The following is a 19513-nucleotide window of genomic DNA, read 5'->3' as shown; positions in this document are numbered from 1 at the left end:
TTGTTGTTGGGGAGATTCTTAATAACGGTTTCAATTTCTTTGTCTGTGATTGGTGCATTTAGATTTTGTAGTTCTTCTTGGTTCAGTTTTGGAAGTGCATAGGTTTCTAGGAATTGTTCCATTTCTTCCAGATTCTCTAGCTTGGTGGCATATAGTTCTTTATAGAAGTTTCGCAGAATTCTCTGGATTTCTGTGGTGTCAGTTGTGATATCTCCTGTATCGTTGACAATTCTATTAATTTGAGTCTTCTCTCTTTTTTGTTTGGTGAGTCTGGCTAGGGGTTTGTCAATTTTGTTTAATCTTTCAAAGAACCAACATTTGGCTTCATTGATCTTTTGTATGGTTCTTTTATTTTCGATGTTGTTTATTTCTGCTCTAACTTTAGTGATTTCTGTCCTTCTGGTTGCTTTAGGGTTCCTTTGTTCCTCTTCCTCTAAGTCCTTGAGGTGTGTAGTAAGTTCGTTCATTTGGGCTTCTTCTTGGTGTTTAATATGTGATTGTATAGCTATAAGTTTCCCTCTCAGTACTGCTTTAGCTGTGTCCCAAATATTTTGATAGGTTGTGTCTTCATTTTCATTAGTTTCCAGGAACATTTGAATTTCCTGTTTGAGTGAGTGTCCGACCCAGTGGTTCTTAAGGAGCATGTTGTTTAGTTTCCAAATTCTATGTCTTTTAATAATTTTCTGTTTGTTGTTAAAAGTTAGTTTTACTCCACTGTGGTCTGAGAAGATACTTGGGATGATTTCAATGCTCTTGAATTTATTGATGCTGTCTTTGTGACCTAACATGTGGTCTATCCTTGAGTATGTGTTGTGTGGATTTGAAAAGAAGGTGTATTCCAGTTTTTTGGGGTGGAGGAGTCTGAAAATGTCCAAGAGGTCTAGTCTGTCAATCTCTTCATTCAATTCTCTTATATCTTTATTGGTTCTCTTCTTTGTTGATCTGTCTAAGTGTGAGAGTGGGGTATTGAAGTCTCCCACTATTATTGTATTACTATTGATGTATTTTTGAAATTCTTTCAATAGGTGTTTAATGTATTTAGATGGTCCCTCGTTGGGTGCATAGATGTTAATAATTGTTAAGTCTTCTTGGCTGATTGATCCTCTTATCATTATGTAATGTCCTTGCCTATCTTTTATTACTTTATTTAATTTAAAATCTATCGTGTCTGAGATGAGAATGGCTGTTCCTGCCCTTTTTTGTGGACCATTAGCCTGTATGATAGTTTTCCATCCTTTCACTTTAAGTCTGTGTTTATCTTGTTGTGACAGATGGGATTCTTGCAAGCAGCATATGGTTGGGTTATGTTTTCTGATCCATCCCCCCACCCTGTGCCTTTTGATGGGTGAGTTTAAGCCATTGACATTTATTGATATTATGGATTTAATGTATTGTAGTGCCATTGTTCTAAAAAACAATTTGTTTGCTCTGATATATTACAAGTATTATAGTGATGTTCTTGTTTATAAGAGGTCTTTTAATACCTCTTTCAGGGCCGGCTTGGTGATAGTTGCCTCCTTTAACTGTTGTTTGTCTAAGAAGGTTTTGATCCCTCCATCTAGCTTGAATGAAAGTCTAGCAGGATATATAATCCTTGGTTGAAACCCTTTTTCATTCAGGGCTCGATAGATATCTTGCCACTCCCTTCTGGCTTTTAGAGTTTGAGTTGAAAAATCTGCAGAAAGTCTTATGGGTTTTCCCCTGTATGTGACTTTTTGTTTCTCTCTTGCAGCCTTTAGGATCCTTTCTTTATCCTTACTTCTTCTCATTGTGACTATGATGTGTCTTGGTGTTTTCAGGTCTGGGTTGATTCTGTTTGGTACTCTCTGGGCCTCTTGCACCTTGATATCCTTTCTGTTATTCAGGTCTGGGAAATTTTCTTGTATTATTTCCTCTAGGATGTTTGCTTCCCCTTCCTCTCTTTCTTCCTCTGGCAGGCCAATTATACGAATGTTACTTCTTTTGAGATCATCCCATATGTCTCTGTTGTTGTTTTCAGTGTCTCTCAATCTCTTTTTAAGCTCTTTCACCTCTTTCTTAGTTTTCTCTAACTCATCCTCTGTCTGACTAATTCTGTTTTCTGCTTCTGTTAGTCTGCTTTCCCTTGCCTCAGCTTCTTTCTTCATTACAGCTATTTCAGCTTTCAGTTCTCTAATTGTCTCAAGATAATCAGTATTTTCCTTGGGGGTCTCAACTGTTGTTTCCCTAATACTGCCATTTCTTTCCTCCAATGTTGTTTTCATTTCTGTGATTAATAAGTTTATTATTGCTTGCATACTTTTCTTATCTATGGTTACTTCTGACTGATTTGTGGTTTCTTCTGGGCTCTTGTCTTCATTCATTGGGGTAGCAGTTTTATTTGTTTTTAATCTACCCATTTTTTTTAATTTATGTGTTTCTCTCTTTTTTTTTTTTTTTAATGTTCTGTTGTTCCTCAGTTGTTGTGTTTTGAGCACAAGTAACACTGTACTAAATACCTTTATGACAATTGCACTCACCAACCTCCGGAATAACCGTAGCAACTGAAGTAAGTATTGAAGGAGTTTAATCGTTACCAGTTAGCCAAACAATTTCTCCAGTCCGTGAAAAAATAGTAACCAAATCCCAGTGAAGAAAGAGAAAAGGAAGAGAGGATAGCAAGAATAGACAGTTATGCAAATTTACTATCCAGTGTATATTCTAAGGGTGACAAGAGTGTAAAGGGAACTAGAGCAGAGATACATACATAGAGAGTCCACTCTGGGTCAGATTTCTTCCCCAAAGTAATTCACAAATTCAGAAAGTCAAAGAAGAAAGACGTGTATGACAAGATTAAAAAAAAAAAAAAAAAAAAAAAAAAAAGAGAGAGAGATTGCGAGAGATAAGAGAGAGAAAAGGGAGAAGATAGGAAGAAGAGTTGTAATTAAAGAGCAGTGCGAGGAACTTCCCAAATGTGTATCAGTGAATTAACAAAAAAAAAAAAAAAAAAAAAAAAAAAAAAAAAAAAAAAACCCTGTTTGGTGGTATGGGGTATCCTGCTAGTAGCTGGTCCCAGGCACTGCTTATGGGGGGAGGGGGGGCGGGCGGCGGGAAGGATGTATGCTTGAAAATTAAAAGGAAGAAAAAAGAATTTTTTCCCCCCTACTCTAATTCTTAACCCAAATTAAGTTATAGAAACATCCTTGGTATGACCGTTATGGCCCCTTATTGGATGGCCTGCTAAAGGCAGAAAATCCTATTGTTTACACGAGATGTGTCCGGAGCTCAAAGGCTGGCCGCTTCTGCTTCTCCGGGCGCCATTTTCCGGGAAACCCCGCCCTCCAGACTTTTTTAAAGGATTTCTCAAAAATGAAAACTAGCTCCAAGTCCTTTGATCCAATGAGAGCTATACTCAAGAAGTCTTTGGATCCACCCTCAGGGTCGCGGTGGACCCTGGCAACTCCCAAGAGGCAGCCCCCGAGCTAAAGTGCTCTCTCCGGGTCCTCTGCCCGCCGCGCTCTGCAACTGGCGGAGGAGCCGCCTTCCCGGGCGGGCGGAGGACAATGCCCGGCGCACTCGCCTTGCCTGGCGCCGCCTGGGAATTCTGGCGCCCCGCTAGTCCGTGTCACCTTTGCTCTAATTGTTAACCCAAATTAAACTGTAATAACTTCTTTGGTGCCCCCCCCCCTTATTGACTGGCCTGCTAAAGGCAGAAAATCCTACCTTTGCCGACGATGCTATCAGAGCCAAGTAGTGCTTTTTAAAACAAAGTTTTAAAAGTATAAGTACAGCCTTTCAGAGGAGGAAATGTGTAGATTATAAGTATGGAATTGGGTTCGTGTTAATTTAGACATTTTTTTCTGATATAACTGTTTTGCTTTAATCAAAACAATGTGAAAAGATAGGTAATTGTTTCAGAGCTAGTAATAGATCAAGGTAATTTAGCCAAAAGGATTTTTGACTTTGAGATCTAAATTATCACATAATGGAGCTTCTCAAGGGCAGAGATTATATATCTTATTCATTATAGACGAGCATAGTTCATTTTTGAAAGAATGAGCAGACTAATGATACATCTCTATATTTTACCAAGGTTGTCTAGTGTGGCCATCAGAGACATTTCAACTTCAGCAGATTTAACTCGAGAACTATTCCATGCCAGGCAATGTGCTAGGTGCAGAGGCATGAAGATGAAAAAGTACAGTTACCCTCCTTCCAAGCAGTCTAAGGAGAAATAGACTGAGTAATAATAGAGGCAGATGAAAAGTGTGCTAGGAGAGTATCTTTCTGCTGTGGAAACTGAGGAAGAGCTTTAATATCACATAAGTACTCTGAAAGTTTAATGTAATGTTGTAGGTCTAAGAATGGAAGAAATTTGTTCTGGTAATCCATCAAATGTGCAGACATAAGATGACTGTAGGTGCTGCTGTCACCAATGACAGTTACAGACTTAAAACATAAAATCCAAGGTTTAAGTCATGAAGAATTAGTGCTATACAGCCCTGTTATGAATATATATTTTAATTCCATTTATATTAAATGAGTCTAACTACATTTTAGAAATTTTTCACTGTACTTGACAGATAAAGAAATATATTAAAATATGATGTCATGTTCATTTTATGACAGATGATGACTTATGAGTGGTATTTACCCAAAATGGCAAAGCACTTACCAGGTGTCAACTTTCCAGGGAATTGGTGGAATCCTGTGGAAGGAATATTACCTAGCGGAATGGTCACCTTTAATCTTTATCATTTTCTTGAAATAAATAAACAGTAAGCATTCTTTTCATATAATAGCTTTTCTAAATTCTTAAGCTTTCCTAAAATTGTTTATATACAGCTGTGCTTTATCCAAAAGACCAATTTTCTACACCTATTTCCCTGTCACTGGTAAGATTATCTTTGTAATTAAATTGAATATCTGTGCATAAATGAGACCAGGCAGAAATAAATGTTATTGTCCTGGGTAGAGGAAAAAAAAAAAAAACAGAGTAGCAAGAATAGCATATAAGATCTTAGTACAATTCAGAGACATTGGAGATATGCCTGCCTACTTGAAATCATTGCAGGTGGATCACAAGCAGTTATAATCCCCCCTCATCAACACTGTGGCCCCTTTTTAAGTGTAAAGCAAATGTTTTTCAGGAATAATCACCATATAAAAATAGCTGGAGGCTTTTTTTTTTAACAAAAGATAGGCATTTTTATAAATTAAAAAAAAATACACTTACAGTCTTGTCAGTTTAGATAACATGAGAGTGGTGAATTCTGTACTTCAGAACATAAAATTACTCATAGTTAGGGTCAAGAATAAATAACTGCTTCAATGGCATAGTTGTGAACACTTTTCATGTCCATGAAATGCTTGGCCTTGTCCAGAATATGAAGAAGAAAAACTTATTTCTTAGGGGCTAGATAGTGGTGCACCTGGTGAGTGCACATGTTGCAATCAATGTACAAGGACCCAGGTTTGAGCCCTCAATCTCCACCTGCACAGGGAGAGCTTTGCAGGTGATAAAGCAGTGGTGCAGATGTCTCTCTGTCTCTCTCCCTTTCTATCTCCCCCTTCCATCTCAATTTCTGGCTGCCTCAGTCCAATAAATAAATAAATAAATAAATAAATAAATATTTTTTAAAAATTTAAAAAAGAAAAACTTATTTCTTGATTTCTATTCTTTCTTTGGCTTTTGCAGGTTCACATGTTTCAGTTCCCTATATTGCACATATAAGTAAAACCATCCAGTACTTGTCTTTCATCTCTTATTTCACTAAGCATTATCACCTCCAGTTCCACCAATTTTGTCCCAAAGGGGACCCCGTCTTTTTTAATTGCAGTGTAGTATTCCATTAAGTATATATCCTTTAACTTTTTTATCCAGTCATCTGTTAATAGCCATTTAGGTTGCTTCCTTGGCTTCTGTGAACAGTGAAGCTATTAAAATATGGGTTCATATGTCCCTTTAAATGAGTGTTGTCATCTCCTTTGTATATATGGTGAAGAATGGTATTGCTGGGTCATAGGGTATTTCCTTCCCCTGCTCTTATTTCTATCATTTATTTTTCAGAGTCCTCAGATACAGTTTCATGTATACACTTCATAAATTATAGTTGTGTGCAGTGGGAGAGAGTGTAGAGTGTGCTTACTCCATCTTCCCCAGAACCAGAACTCTATTTCAAGACTAAATGTTTGCAATAGATATCTCAATTTTAAACAGCTCTGAAAGCTGACCATTACCCATTTCACAGATCAGAAGACTAGATATAATTGGGTAATTTCTTGCAATTCCTGTCCCATCTAATTTGTAGATGTTATGAGTAGAGCAGGCAAGTTTTATAGATAGATATATATTTGCTTTCCTCAAACTTTTCCCAAACAGCTATTTGTGCTAGTAAAAATTTCAACTGGTTTATTTTATGAAAGCTATAAACCAAAATGTTATTGGTAACCCAAGTTTGAGTTTTAAAATGAACATTTCTGAGATATATTTATTTTGCATATAGCACTTAAACTTAAATATACACAATTTTTTTTTGTTTCAATAGAAAACAAACATTTGTTTGCATAGGAATTCATGAAGGTGACCCAACCTGGAAAAAGAACTACTCACTTTGGCCATGGGGTTCTTGTGACAAATTAGTTCCTTCAGAGATTGTATTCAACCCTGAAGAGTGGATTAAACTTACAAGAAATATCTATAACTGGACCGAAGAATATGGAAGGTAGGAATAACAGTTATATTTTAATTATAGATTAGCAGTTTTATGTCCCTAAAAACTTAATAAATTTTGGGCTGGGGAGAGAACACAATCATAACACACCAAACTTTCATGCCTGAGGCTCCAAGGTCCCAAGTGTAATCCCAGGTAGCACCATAAGACAGAATTGAAAAGTGCTCTAATCTGTCTGTCTTTCTTTGTATCTCTGTCATTAAAAAACTCATCTTTAGATGAAATAAATCATGAGAAAACTAAATTATGAAATGCCTTTTAATTAATTTGATTACTTATTGATGTTATTGTTTTCCACAGGGTATATAATAACAAAGAAATAGGGCATATATTTCTTCTGTCTTGTTTAAAGAACCAAGGAGGGATGGAAGGGAAGAGAGACTTGGTTGATTGGGCACCACAACAGGTGCCTGGCATCTGATAATAAGGGACAAAAAGATATACTGTATAATGATCAAAGGTTCAGTCCAATGTGAAGTTCAGTCCAAATTTATAAAGCAAGTTCTAACTGAATTAAAGGGACACTATGACACAGTAATATTGCAACAATAATACAGCAACACAATAATATTGAGTTGTTGGAAAAGTCATGAAGTATTTTTTCTTTTTTTTTAAATTATTTTTAAAATTATCTTTATTTATTTAATGGATAGAGACAGCCAGAAGTTGGGAGGGAAGGGGGTGACAGGGAGAGAGACAGAAAGACACCTGCAGTACCGCTTCACCACTTGTGAAGCTTTCCCCCTGCAGGTGGGGAGCAGGTGCTCAAACCTGGGTCCTTGCTCACTGTAACACATGCACTCAACCAGGTGCATCACCATCTGGCCCGATGATGTATTTTTTTCTATGTAAAAATGCATAGTGACGTTTTCGACAACTCTCACTCAGAAATGGGATTTAAGAAACAAAGTGGGGTTGATAAAACAGCTCACTTGAACAGTTATACCTGTTTTGCTATGCATGTAGCTTAGGTCTGAATCTGGGTCCTGCCACACTGGAAGAAGTTTTGGTGCCATGGTACCTTTTCCTGTCTTGTCTTTTTCTGATTAAAAAGAAAAAAAAAAAAAAAAGGATCAAGTGAATCCCTTATTATGACAAAACAAATCAAGAGAAAAAAATAGAGTAAAATGTTAAGGTGTGGCGTATTTCAGCAATTCTAAGGATTATAAAAGGGGAGAAATGTTTGGGGGGGGGTTAGGACTCAGTGCCTTATGGTGGAGAAAGATGGCACTTAGGTGGTAGATGAGGCATGCTGACTCTTATTTGCAGAAGATGTAAGATTGTACCCCTGTGACAAATGTGCTATAAAGTATTCCTCAATAAAATAAAATTAAAATTGTACCTATTTGTCAACAGTTGTACTATAATCCATTAACCCTCAATAAAGATTAAAAAAACTGTAAAAAGAAAAGATCTTAGCATATCAGTTATAGCAAGAGAAATAGACACTCCCAGCATATCTGTGTTCTGGACATTCCCCAGATCTGGGGAGTTTTGTGTTATTTCCTTGAATATGGGCTCTGCTCTTTCTTTCTGGAGACGACTATTACCCTTATATTTGCCTTTTTTTTTCTTCAGAGTGATTACTGGGGCTTAGTGCCTACAGTAGGATGCTACCATTCCTAGTGGCCATTGTTTTTTTTTTAAAAAAAAAAAATTGGTACAGAGATAGTGATACGGAGATAGAGGAGGAAAGAAGAAGAGAGACACCTGTAGCACTCTCTCCCTCCCGCCCACCCCTGACTGGAGGCTTGATCACAGGTCTTTGCACATAATAATATGTGCACTCTACCAGGTGTGCCACTAACCTGCTTCATATTTGCCTTTTTAATGGGTTATTTACATTTGTAAGAGTTGCTTTATTTCCCCTATACTTTTTCCCACTCTCCTAGAGATTGTAATTAATTATTCTCTCCTCTAATCCTAAAATTTTCTCCTCTTTGTGATAAAGTCTACTTCTAAGGCTTTCCAATCAAGCCTTTATTCTAGTCAAAGTATATTTCACATCCTATAACTGGATTTTTTTTTCTTTCAAATTTTCAGTCTCTTTGTTGAAGTATACCTTGAATTCCTTTATCACTTTATTTTGATCTGAACCTGTGTATGTGATTTCTGTGAGTGTCTTGGTGATGTATTTCCAAACTTCTCTAATAAATCCTCTGGTTCTACATCTCTATAAATGTCTACAGTAGCCTCACTTTCTGTAAGAGTTTTGCTGATTGAAGGCTTGCTTTCCACTTTTTTGTTTGTGTATTTAGTTTGGCTACTGTTAGTACCAGCAGGTGGCTCTGTGGCTATAATACTGGAGCTATTCTATGAATTGTTGAGGGGAAGAGTGGAAACATGTTGAAGAAGGGAAGGCTGTTGTTCTTCATGAGGATTCCAACCTGCACCATGCCCTTTACAAACTATCTGATGTAAGCACAGACTCCCCAGAGTACTGAAGAGAGCAAAGAATTACTTCCCCAATCAGAGTGCCTATAGCTAATTTCGTGACTCTCTCTCTTGGGAGAGGGAGGTGGATCTAGTCAGACTATCTCTTTATGGCTCAGTAGTCGGCTTTAACCAACTTTCCTCTCTTCCACAAAGGCAAATCTTTCTGGGTGGGTCAGCATGTTAGTTTCCCTGGGGAGCTCCCTAGAGACACGCCATAAGAGCCTGCAGTCTCCCCTCTTCCTTGAGCCCACCATCCAGCTTGCCAAGATGACCCTGACAACTGTGAAGGGCTATGTCTCCACCTGATGAAGTATGTTTCTGTCTGTCAACCCATTCTGTCACTACCCATTGGCTATACATGTCTACCTAGCTTCTTTTTACCCAGAAGTCCTAGCTATTCTCTGGTGAGGTTTGCTGTGATATTTCCTGGTAGCATTATTTCTGTTAGAGTTGCTCTGTCTGCATGTCTATTCCACTCTGGTTCCATGTTTAGAAGTCCTCTAAAGTCCAACTTGTTTTATTGGTCTTTTAAGATTATAAAAGAGGGGTAGGAAGTAGATAGCATAATGGTTATGCAAAGAAACTCTCATGTCTGAGACTCTGAAGTCCCAGATTCATTCCCCCCCACACCACCATAAGAGCCGAGCAATGCTCTGGTGTTTCTCACTGTGTCTTTCTCTCTCTGCATCTCTCTAAAAAATATAAATAAATAAATAAATAAAATAAAAAATTTAAACTGACTGAAGCCTTTAAAAAAAGATTATGAAAGAGATTATATGTCCATCATTATAAGTGCAGCTGAAAAGAAAAGTCCTGTTTTCTTTAATTCTAGGTTTGATCCAACTTCTTGGGAATCTGTGGCCAATGAAGAGATGTGGCAAGCAAGGTGACTCATCTACTTTTTTGTGTTTTCACTCAACTTTCATTATGGCAGACAAAGAGGAATAGCCTGTGGCACTTTTCATTTGGCGAGTAGGTTGAGTGGTGATAGTAAAAACAATTCTGTGGGCAGTGATTTTGTTGGTGGCATCATACTCCCCATTATGCATGAATAATTTCTTTTCACCCAAGAAGTTCTGAAGAACTTTTGTGCCATTTTTCTTTTCACCCAAGAAGTTCTGAAGAACTTATTGTGCCCATTTTACAAAAGAACAAGCTGGAGGCAAAGAAGTTGTCCAAGATTACATACTTATTAGTAAAAGAGTCTAAAACTGCTCTCTGCTACTCTAGTAGCTGCTGTCTGACTCTGGAGCACTCATAATTGCTGTAGTCTCCTGCCTCGACTAAGTAAAAGTGAGTGTCTCCATATGGAGTGCCCTAGCTAGTTATGTAAGCATGTATTAAATATTTACTAGATGTCTGGTACTGTGTTAGACATGGAAGCCATACATATGAAAAGCATATAGTTTCTGCCTTCAGGAAACTAGTCTAGTGGAGTAGTAGGTAGACGGATTGAAAGGGATTTGAGTATTAATGTGTTAGATGTTATACTTTCCTCCTGTCCTAATGTGGGGCAGTTCGTAATGTTCCTGTTATTATTTTAAAGTAATAAAAATCCGATATTAACAGACTTTAACCTGAGTGTTATTGCAAAAGTCCTGATGGGTACAGTCAGGGCTACCAAATATATATATGGCATTTCCTTCAACAAAATGTATTGATACCCCCTCTGGACCAGGGATGCACTTTGCCCTGTGAATTAAGAACTGAGTTACATATGTAATTTTAATGAGGTTTTTAAAAACTCATAAAAAATATACAACTCCAAAATAGCTGTTATTAATATACATATATAGTATTGTGGTATTTTTTTAAGTCAAAAAACAGTATATTTCAAGTTATCCATCTAGTTACAGGAACAAATACAAGCTTTAGAAAACTTATTTAAAAATCTACTGTATGTCTGCACAATCCTCTACTGTGATTAAGTGTGTGAAAGCTGGAGGAAAGAAATCACATAAAAGAAGGAAGCAGTTCATTATTTGGACAGGCATTGATTTAATGGGTGTGTTGAATACAATTGGGATGAGTTCATGTGGTCAGAGAGTCTGGCCACCTTTGAAGAACTAGTCACACATGACATGAGCCTTTGCAATGGGTTCCTTCAGGGAAGTGCTGACAGACTCAGCAAGTCTCCTCTTTCCCAGCTGCCCCAGCATAACAATAATAGACATCTGGAAGAAAAATGATATATAAAAATTATGGTGATTGTAAGCTTTTTCCTAAGAGATTTGGCAATCAGTGGATGCAGTATCTTGGTGGTGGAGGGATTGCTGTTGGTTCAGAGTAAATGTCTACGAATATGAAAACTTAAAATAATGTAATGGACTTAGTATATTTCTTATCAATAGAAGAAAAGTTTAGTAGATTCAGCTTTGAATGTGAAATTGTCAACATGACTTTAATGGATCCCCTGTCCTACCTTCCCATCCCAGGATGAAAACCGCATTCTTCATCTTTAGCCTGGCAGAAACTGCTAGTATGCCTTCAAATGTGAAAGCTCAACTCTACACTCATGCATATTCCGTATGTTATGCTTATATACATATATGTGTGTGTGTGCATATATAAAGAGATTTGGTGGGATGTTGTGATTATTTGGAACAGAGAAAGGGTACATCACAGTAGAGGTTCTTGTTTTCTTCTTGCCCCCCCAGCTTTATTCAGGCATTTACACAGTACTATGGAAAAGTACATGTATCATAATGTCTAAAGTAAATAATTTGAGAGTGACAAAATAATGGAAGAGTTTCACATTGTTATTTCCAGATATAACCTTATATGGCAAAAGGTGATAAAGTTCAGGATCTTGAAATGGACCAGTTATCCTAACTTGATTACTTGCATAAGCCTAATGTAATAACAAGGATCCTGACAAAGGGTCAGCAGGGGGTCAGTCAGAAAAGGAGATTTAGGGGGTCGGGCGGTAGAGCAGCGGGTTAAGCACACGTGGCACAAAGTGCAGGGACCCGGTTTGAGCCCCTGGCTCCCTACCTGCAGGGGAGTCGCTTCACAGGTGGTGAAGCAAGTGTGCAGGTGTATCTTTCTCTCCCCCCCCTCTGTATTCCCCTCCTCTCTCTATTTCTCTCTGTCATATCTAACAATGATGACACCACCAACAATAATGACCACAACAAGGCTACAACAACAAGGGCAACAAAAGGGAGGAAAAATGGTACAGGCACTGAGCCCCAGCAATAACCCTGGAGGAAAAAAACAAAAGGAGATTTGACAAGCAAGAAGTCAGGATTTGAAGAAGCTGCATAGGTGACCTGGAAGATGGAGGAAAGGGCTGAAAATTAAGGAATGAGTGCAGACACCTCTGAAAACTCAAAAGAGAAAGAAGTGCAATCTAGAACTTAAAAAAAAAGCATTAACAGTGCTGATGTTTCAAAAACTTTTAGTTTTATGACTTCTGACCCCCAACAATGTAAGGTAGTAAATGTATATTGGTGTTGAGCTTCTACATTTACATTGTGTTGCCTTTTTTTTTTTTAATAAGAGACCAGGTTGTATTATTTTTTCTCCATTTTTATTTTATTAGATAGGAAAGAAGGGTGATAGGAACATAGGGAGAAAGAGACACTTGCAACCCTGCTTCACCACTTGTGAAGATCCCCTCTTCTATAGGTGGGGAGTGGCGTAAAGAACCCAGTCTTTACGCATGGTAACTTGTGTGCTCAACCAGGTATGCCACCACCTGGCCCCATACTGTTTTGTCTTAACAGTAGAAAGCTAGTAATAGTATAATAACAAAGCTATCATAATAACTTAAACAAATACAAGTTCTGACAGCCTGCCCTGGCTAAGCTTGATCAGATGGACCATGGCCAGCTGAGACTTTATGAGAAAAGAAAAAGATTATAGTGACTCTGTATTCTGTGGCCACAGGAAGACCTTCAGAATACCCAATCATAGTGGACTCTTGCCCAGTCATCTTCTGTGAAGGAAGTTTGACATACCAAAAAGAGGCAACTTGAGGCACTGTTTTAATAGGTCCCTGCTTTCTGTGGATTATAGCACTGGGCTCTTGAGACACCTTCAGAGATAGTCTTCAAGTCTAGTAAGGGCCATTGAAAAAAGAGCCCAGAGCCCAAAATAAAAACAGTTCAGGGTAGGCAAGCTGTTATGTGTAGTTCTGGCAGGGCAGCAGTTTGCTGCTAAGTCAAAATAGCATTGTAGCAAATCAGTCTGCTTCTAAATTTTGTTGTCATTGGTTCATTGCTGATTTAATCATTCACAGAACGTGTATTAGTTGCTTAGTCTGTACCAAATTTTATGATGGAAGCAATCAAGTATTATCCCAGGTACTAAAGAGGTAACTAGCTAGAAAGGGAAATAGAAGGTAAAGTCTCTTAAGACTGTTAAGTTGGGTCTTATAGGCAACAGAAGTTTGCAGGAGTGTCATGAGAGAGACTACAGCTTCTGAGGAAAGTGGGTGTGAGGAAGGGAGGGGAGACTTTCCAAGAAGATGTCACTACTGTTGACTGTAAATCATTAATCTCCCCAACAAAGAAAAAAAAAGATATCACTAAAGTATCATCTTGAAAGATTAAAAGGGGACTGGGGAGATAGCATAATGGCTATGCACACTTTCATGCTTGGGGCTCCAGGTATAATCCCCAGCACCATGATAAGCCAGAACAGAACAGTGCTCTAATAAAATTAATTAATACCAGCCAGATGTATAGCTGGACAGAATATCAGGGGTGAGGAGAGAGAGGCCAGTTCATAAGCAGGGAACCACAGGGACAAAGGCAGACCGTCTAGTTTGCCCACTTGAGGACAGCAAAGCTATAGTTCTGTGTGTGTATAGCTATAGTGTGTGTATGTCTGTGTGTGTCTGTCTGTGTGTGTGTGTGTGTGTGTGTGTGTGTGTGTATGTGAATAAGCTTTATCAATTAGGGTCTAGGAATACAGCTTAATAGTAGTGTGCAAGTTTTGTATCTGTAAGACTATGAATTTGATTCTTACAGCCAGGAAGTAATAGTGATAGTAAAATAAAATACATTTTATAATTTCCAATAAGTCAGACCCTGGTCATATCCTACTCTGTCAACCTCTAATGTGTTCTTGTGGAGTCTAGTGGTAGCTTCAAGTTCTACAGATCTGAATTTTTTAAATTTTTATTTATAAAAAAGGAAACACTGGTGGTCCAGCAGGTGGCACAGTGGATAAAGCATTGGACTCTCAAGCGTGAGATCCTGAGTTCATTCCCTGGCAGCACATGTACAAGGGTGATACCTGGTTCTTTCTCTCCTCCTATGTTTCTCATTAATAAATAAATAAAATCTAAAAAAAAAAAAAAAAAGGAAACACTAACAAAAAACATAGGATAAGAGGGGTACAACTCCTCTCAATTCCCACCACCAGAACTTCATATCCCATCCCCTCCCCTCATAGCTTTCCTATTCTTTAACCCTCTGGGAGCATGGACCCAGGGTCATTGTGGGATGCAGAAGGTAGAAGGTCTGGCTCCTGTAATTGCTTTCTGCTGAACATGGGCATTGGCAGGTTGATCCATACTCCCAGCCTGTCTCCCTCTCTCTCTCTCTCTCTCTCTCTCTCTCTCCCTAGTGGGGTGGGGTTCTGGGGAAGCAGGACTCCAGGACACATTGGTGGGGTCTGATTCTAACTTGGCAGTCCTCAGTAAGCTGTGAAATTCTTAAATAAGCAAGTGCACTGTGCTGTTTTCACAGATTTAGATCTACTTCTTTATATGTTTTTTTCAGTTTTACTTTTGGAAATCATCAGAAATTCAGTGTCTGTTCAATTAATGCTATATCTGGTGTTGAAAAACAAAATTCTGTGGCAAATTTTTATGCTCTCAAGGTTTTAGTTATGAGAGATTGTGAAGATTTTAAATATCTTGTTTTGAGATATTTAAATATCTCAAAATATCTTGGCCCTTAAATATTATGCCCAGGTTTTTTGATCCAGGGTTTGTTTGTATTGTTTTCATTGCTATTGTTATTTACTGTGGCTTTTAATATAGAAGGGAATTTATGTAAAAATGTGGGGCAAAATTTAAATTCATTCAAGTTCTTTTTCCATGCAGTTTTCTAAAGAAAGCTATTTTTTTCTCCAACAGCTAAATTTAGAGTTTCAACCTCTCTGCCTGTTGAGTAAATAGCTTTCCATGAATTAGAACTAAATCCCTTTCCCAGAACATCTTTCTGGAGGAAGACCATTTTGTCCTGACACAGTGTGTCTTAGGTTCCCTCTGCAACATTTGAAAACCCCCAGAAGCAGTTTTAGATGAGCCATGTTTGCCTCCTGCTACTGTAATAATTACAGTAACATCCTTGCATTTTCTGCATGGCCTAGCAACGATTAGATTTCTACTGTAGGCAGCTTGGATTTGGTGGGGGTGTGTATACATTATTCTTCTTCTACATTTTCTATTATTAAGGGGGGGGGAAGCCAAAGGATAACAATGGAATACCAACAGTTTTTGCTGTCTTCCAGCTTTATAAGGAGATTGTCTATTTACAAAAGAGACACCCAGTGAACTGGCACAAGAACTATGCCATCGCCTGCGAGCGAATGCTGCGCCTTCTGGAACAAGGTGCAGACCCCGAAGTCCTCCTATCTGAAACCATCAGACACTTCCATCTCTACACTCAGCGAGCACAGAATGATCCACAGCTGGCTGATATTTTAGTGGTACTGAAGCACCTAAGAAAAGAACTGCGAAGTCTGAGAAATACGAAAAATGTCTGAGAAAGCAAAATGTGAAAAAGACCTGTTTGATATCCACTTCCAAGATTCCAAAGTAAAAGTTTTTCCTCCAAAAAAAAAGAAACAGTAAGGAAAAAAAAAATTGAAGACTTAGTCATCCCCCAGATATAAGTGGCATGGTACAGTGGTGCTGTTTAATAAGTGTTTAGTGAATGGAATGTACTATTTATGCAGCTTCTGTTTTTACATGTTATCAAACTAGTATTTCAGTGAGAATTACTTTTTTTAAAAATGTCCTACTTCTGCAGTCCTTCACCAGATAACTGCTGGAATAGATTCCCAAGCTTTATAGATATTGAGCACTAACTTTTTAAGGACCCAGTTTATTGCACTGGGCTCTTCAGACACCTTCACATTTTGAAGACTACATTCTCACTTTCTAAAATATTCATATTAGACCAAAGATATTTTTGTTTGCCAGAAGTGAAATCTTTTTCTAAAAAAGATTGTATCTTATGCTTCAAGTTAGAATATTTTAGTAGCTATGCTTGTTACGTGGTCTCACACATCACACTACCCACTAACCTTTTCATATTTTGAAAAAAGCTTTTTTGTCTTAGACAATTCTCAGAAATCATGAAAAAAATAAAACTTACTGCTCTTTTCAAAAGTAACATAAGATAATTGACAAGTCAATAGATTTTTAATTTCATTAATAAATTTTATATTTATGTTTTATTTCTATCTAGGTTCATAAACCTGGACCCAATAATTAGTAGATTCCTGCTACCAAAAATGTTGAATGAAAAAAAAAAAAAGCAGGAGAAGGAAGTTTTGGGAGGATGGGGAAATGCTTCAATAAATTCATTTCTGTTACAAGCATCTTTTATACATATTACTAAAGAGAACCTAGTAAGAAATGCAAATAATAGTTCTTTATTTTATTATGACAGTTAATTAATAGCAACCTGTTTTAATGAATAAAGTCACTCAGAGTCCTTCAGCACTTCCTAAGTAGAGGCCAGAATCTGTAGCAATTCTTTTCCCCCCAGTTGTATAGCTCCTAGACTCCAAGCACTATATAGGCCCCTGTATAGAAATGCTCACTAATGAAGAGGGAGGGCTAGAAGCTTGTCTGCATTCAAAGATCACTGGTGAGTCATTCAGCAAGAAAAGGCCCCTTACCAGGAATAGTCACAGTTCCGTGGCATTGTACTAGCAAAAGGGTCTGATCAAAGGTCTCCTGTGGAGCTTGCATGGTTCCCTTTCATACTACGACCATAATTAAAACCACTAATTCTCTTTTAAAATGCTGCAGGATGCCATGTAGGCATCTGTCTGGAGTGTCCTTTGTGATGTCATAAGCTGTTAAGGACCAGTGCCGAGGGCTTTTGAGCGAAATGCCAGTCATGAAGGTGCTTCAAGACAAGGGTGCCTCTAAAAGCTTGACAGGGCCTTGACTGCACAATTCGAGCTGAATTTGCCCCTTGTCAGCTGCCAGTAAATAAATCTCAAAGGGGGAAAAGCTGAAGTTTCATTACCTGATCCATGGGGCTTTGTTGGTTTTGGCATCACACAGGGGAAGCTCTTGCCCCTCCATTCTCTGGATTTCAAGATGTCCATTGGAGCCTGCAGTGCCTGGATAGGGTTCAGAGCGGAACCTTTTGAAGAGTGTCAATAGTTGTAACAGTTCAGCTGTTAGGAAGACAAATAAATGGAGGAGCTCATTAATCCGCTTTTGGCTCTCAGTGCCTTTTGCCCTTTTATCACAGCCTTATTAGGCTCCTACTCATCTTGAACTAGAAAAAAATGAATTGAAGTTGTTGAGTACTAATTGGCAAAGACTTTTAATCATGGGCCAAGAACTTTCACTGACTTGAAAGTAACTTCTCCACAGGGAAGAACCAAAAACCTGGTTTACCTTAAAACAAAAACCTGTTGGAGTTCAGTGTGGTGTAAAAATTTAAGGGAGCCGTGATAAATTGTCTTAAGTTTATCCATTTGAAGGAAATTATGTAAGATGATTCCTGCTTTTTTTTTTAAGTACAATAAATTCAAGTAACTGTTATGGAAATGTATTGTTTTTATTGGCTTAAAGAAGAGACTGCATGCATATGAGATGACCAGATTTATTTCTGAACTGTTACAGGTATGAATATTGATTTGAAGATCTACATACACATGATAATAGAGGAAGCTTATTAAAAGGAGTATTCCCTATTTTTGGCCTTATGAATGACAAGTGAAGGCCTCTTCCTGATAATACCTACCTTTTAAGTCAGTGTTTACACTGTGGCACTATATAAATATCGAAATATGCACTTTGTATTGACAATTGTTAGATAGTGCATTGGTGGTTCTGTCTTTTTACAGCAGTAGTTTGGGAAAACTCTCTCTTTGAAGATATAGTGATATGATGGTCCAAATAGATAGGACTGTGATTACTTAAATGTCTAAGAAAACCATCGATTAATGAAAAAATAGCCAACTGGGTTGTAATCGGAGTGTTGGGCTTTATTCCCAGATCAACCACTTTGAAGAATTCTTTTCCTTGTATGAGGCTCAACATATTACTTTTCCTTTCTCTTACTTTCCCTTGGCTATTGCACAAACACCATACACTCTGACAGAAGGGGTTTCCTTTAGTCTGAACCCCTGACATGAAGGAGAATGTGAAGGAGGTGACTTCTCATGCAGAATTTGGCCAGTATTCTCCTAGCAGAGTCCCTGGAGTGCCAGGGGTTGGCAGAATGACAGAAACCCCACAAAGCCAACTTCTGCCTGGACTTTGGCCTGAGGAGCAAGTGGGAGCCAGCAAAACTGTCTGTCTTCACACGCTACAGTGCCCTGCTGCCCAGCACCAAAGCTGGCACATACCCTGGAGGGCAAGTGGAGAAGGAGCCTGTGGCTCCCATGCTCTCTAAAAAAACTCTTCTCCCTCTGAGCATCTGATGATTCTTGTTGTTCACTTTCCTCTGCGTTTTCAAAGGGACCCATTTTTAAAAATGTTTTGCTCTACAGTTCAAAGCACAGTCCAAATAGAAATAAATCATTTGTTTGTGTACTAGTTTGACCTCTATAAACAACAGTTATGAAATGTTATTTCTGTCAGTAATCTTAATATTTGCTGATGATGGAACCATGTTAGCCTTGATAATATTCAAATTCCATTTTTATAACAAGTTATTTTAGGATGCCCTGCTGGTTTCCTTAAGTGATTAGACTAGGATACAAAGAGTTGTTTTTTAAATTTATATATTAAAAGTTAAGCAATGTGAGTTCTTAATCATAGTATCCACCAGTATCCTTCAAAATGTGAATATGGTAATAATTTTTTAATATTCAGGAAAAATTGATACCAAAGGTTGAAAAAAGTGAATCCTGTGACAGCAAATCCTTTTATCCAATCTTAATTCTAGTATATTTTGTAAATGCACCAATGTAGCCTATCACTTAAAATTCTGCTTAAACTGGCCCTAAGTTTTGTGGTTAGGTACAGAAAATTCCAACCCAGTAAGAGATTCACACTGCTTTGTTCATCCTCATGTTTTGTTATGGATGCAAAACCTTTCTAAAGCTTCTACTCACAAACAAATAAGTAATGTTTCCAGGGATTCTGGAAACATCTAAAGGCCAAAACCTTGGCACAGCATTATAGAGCAAACAAGGAGCTAAAGCTTTGGCTGCGATCATATCCAATGAAG

The 19513-nt window shown here is 37.9% G+C and overlaps 1 protein-coding gene across 2 annotated transcripts in view; it reads left to right on the top strand.

Annotated features, from left to right (window-relative positions):
• TMEM260 (transmembrane protein 260) overlaps positions 1–17883 on the top strand; it is a 70386-nt gene extending 52503 nt beyond the window's left edge. For both annotated transcript variants that reach the window (XM_007533120.3, XM_060174924.1), the window contains exons 12-16: positions 4588–4736; positions 6507–6683; positions 9961–10014; positions 11564–11654; positions 15597–17883. In XM_007533120.3, coding sequence (XP_007533182.1) covers positions 4588–4736; positions 6507–6683; positions 9961–10014; positions 11564–11654; positions 15597–15851 — 726 coding nt within the window. In that variant the 3' untranslated portion in view covers positions 15852–17883. The remainder of the gene's footprint in view (positions 1–4587; positions 4737–6506; positions 6684–9960; positions 10015–11563; positions 11655–15596) is intronic.
• The last annotated feature ends 1630 nt before the right edge of the window (positions 17884–19513 follow it).

The sequence above is a fragment of the Erinaceus europaeus genome, chromosome 16 (genome assembly GCF_950295315.1).
Source record: "Erinaceus europaeus chromosome 16, mEriEur2.1, whole genome shotgun sequence".
Classification (NCBI taxonomy): Eukaryota; Metazoa; Chordata; class Mammalia; order Eulipotyphla; family Erinaceidae; genus Erinaceus; species Erinaceus europaeus.
Note: the sequence above shows the minus strand (reverse complement) of the source record. Positions and strands in the feature narration are given on the sequence as shown.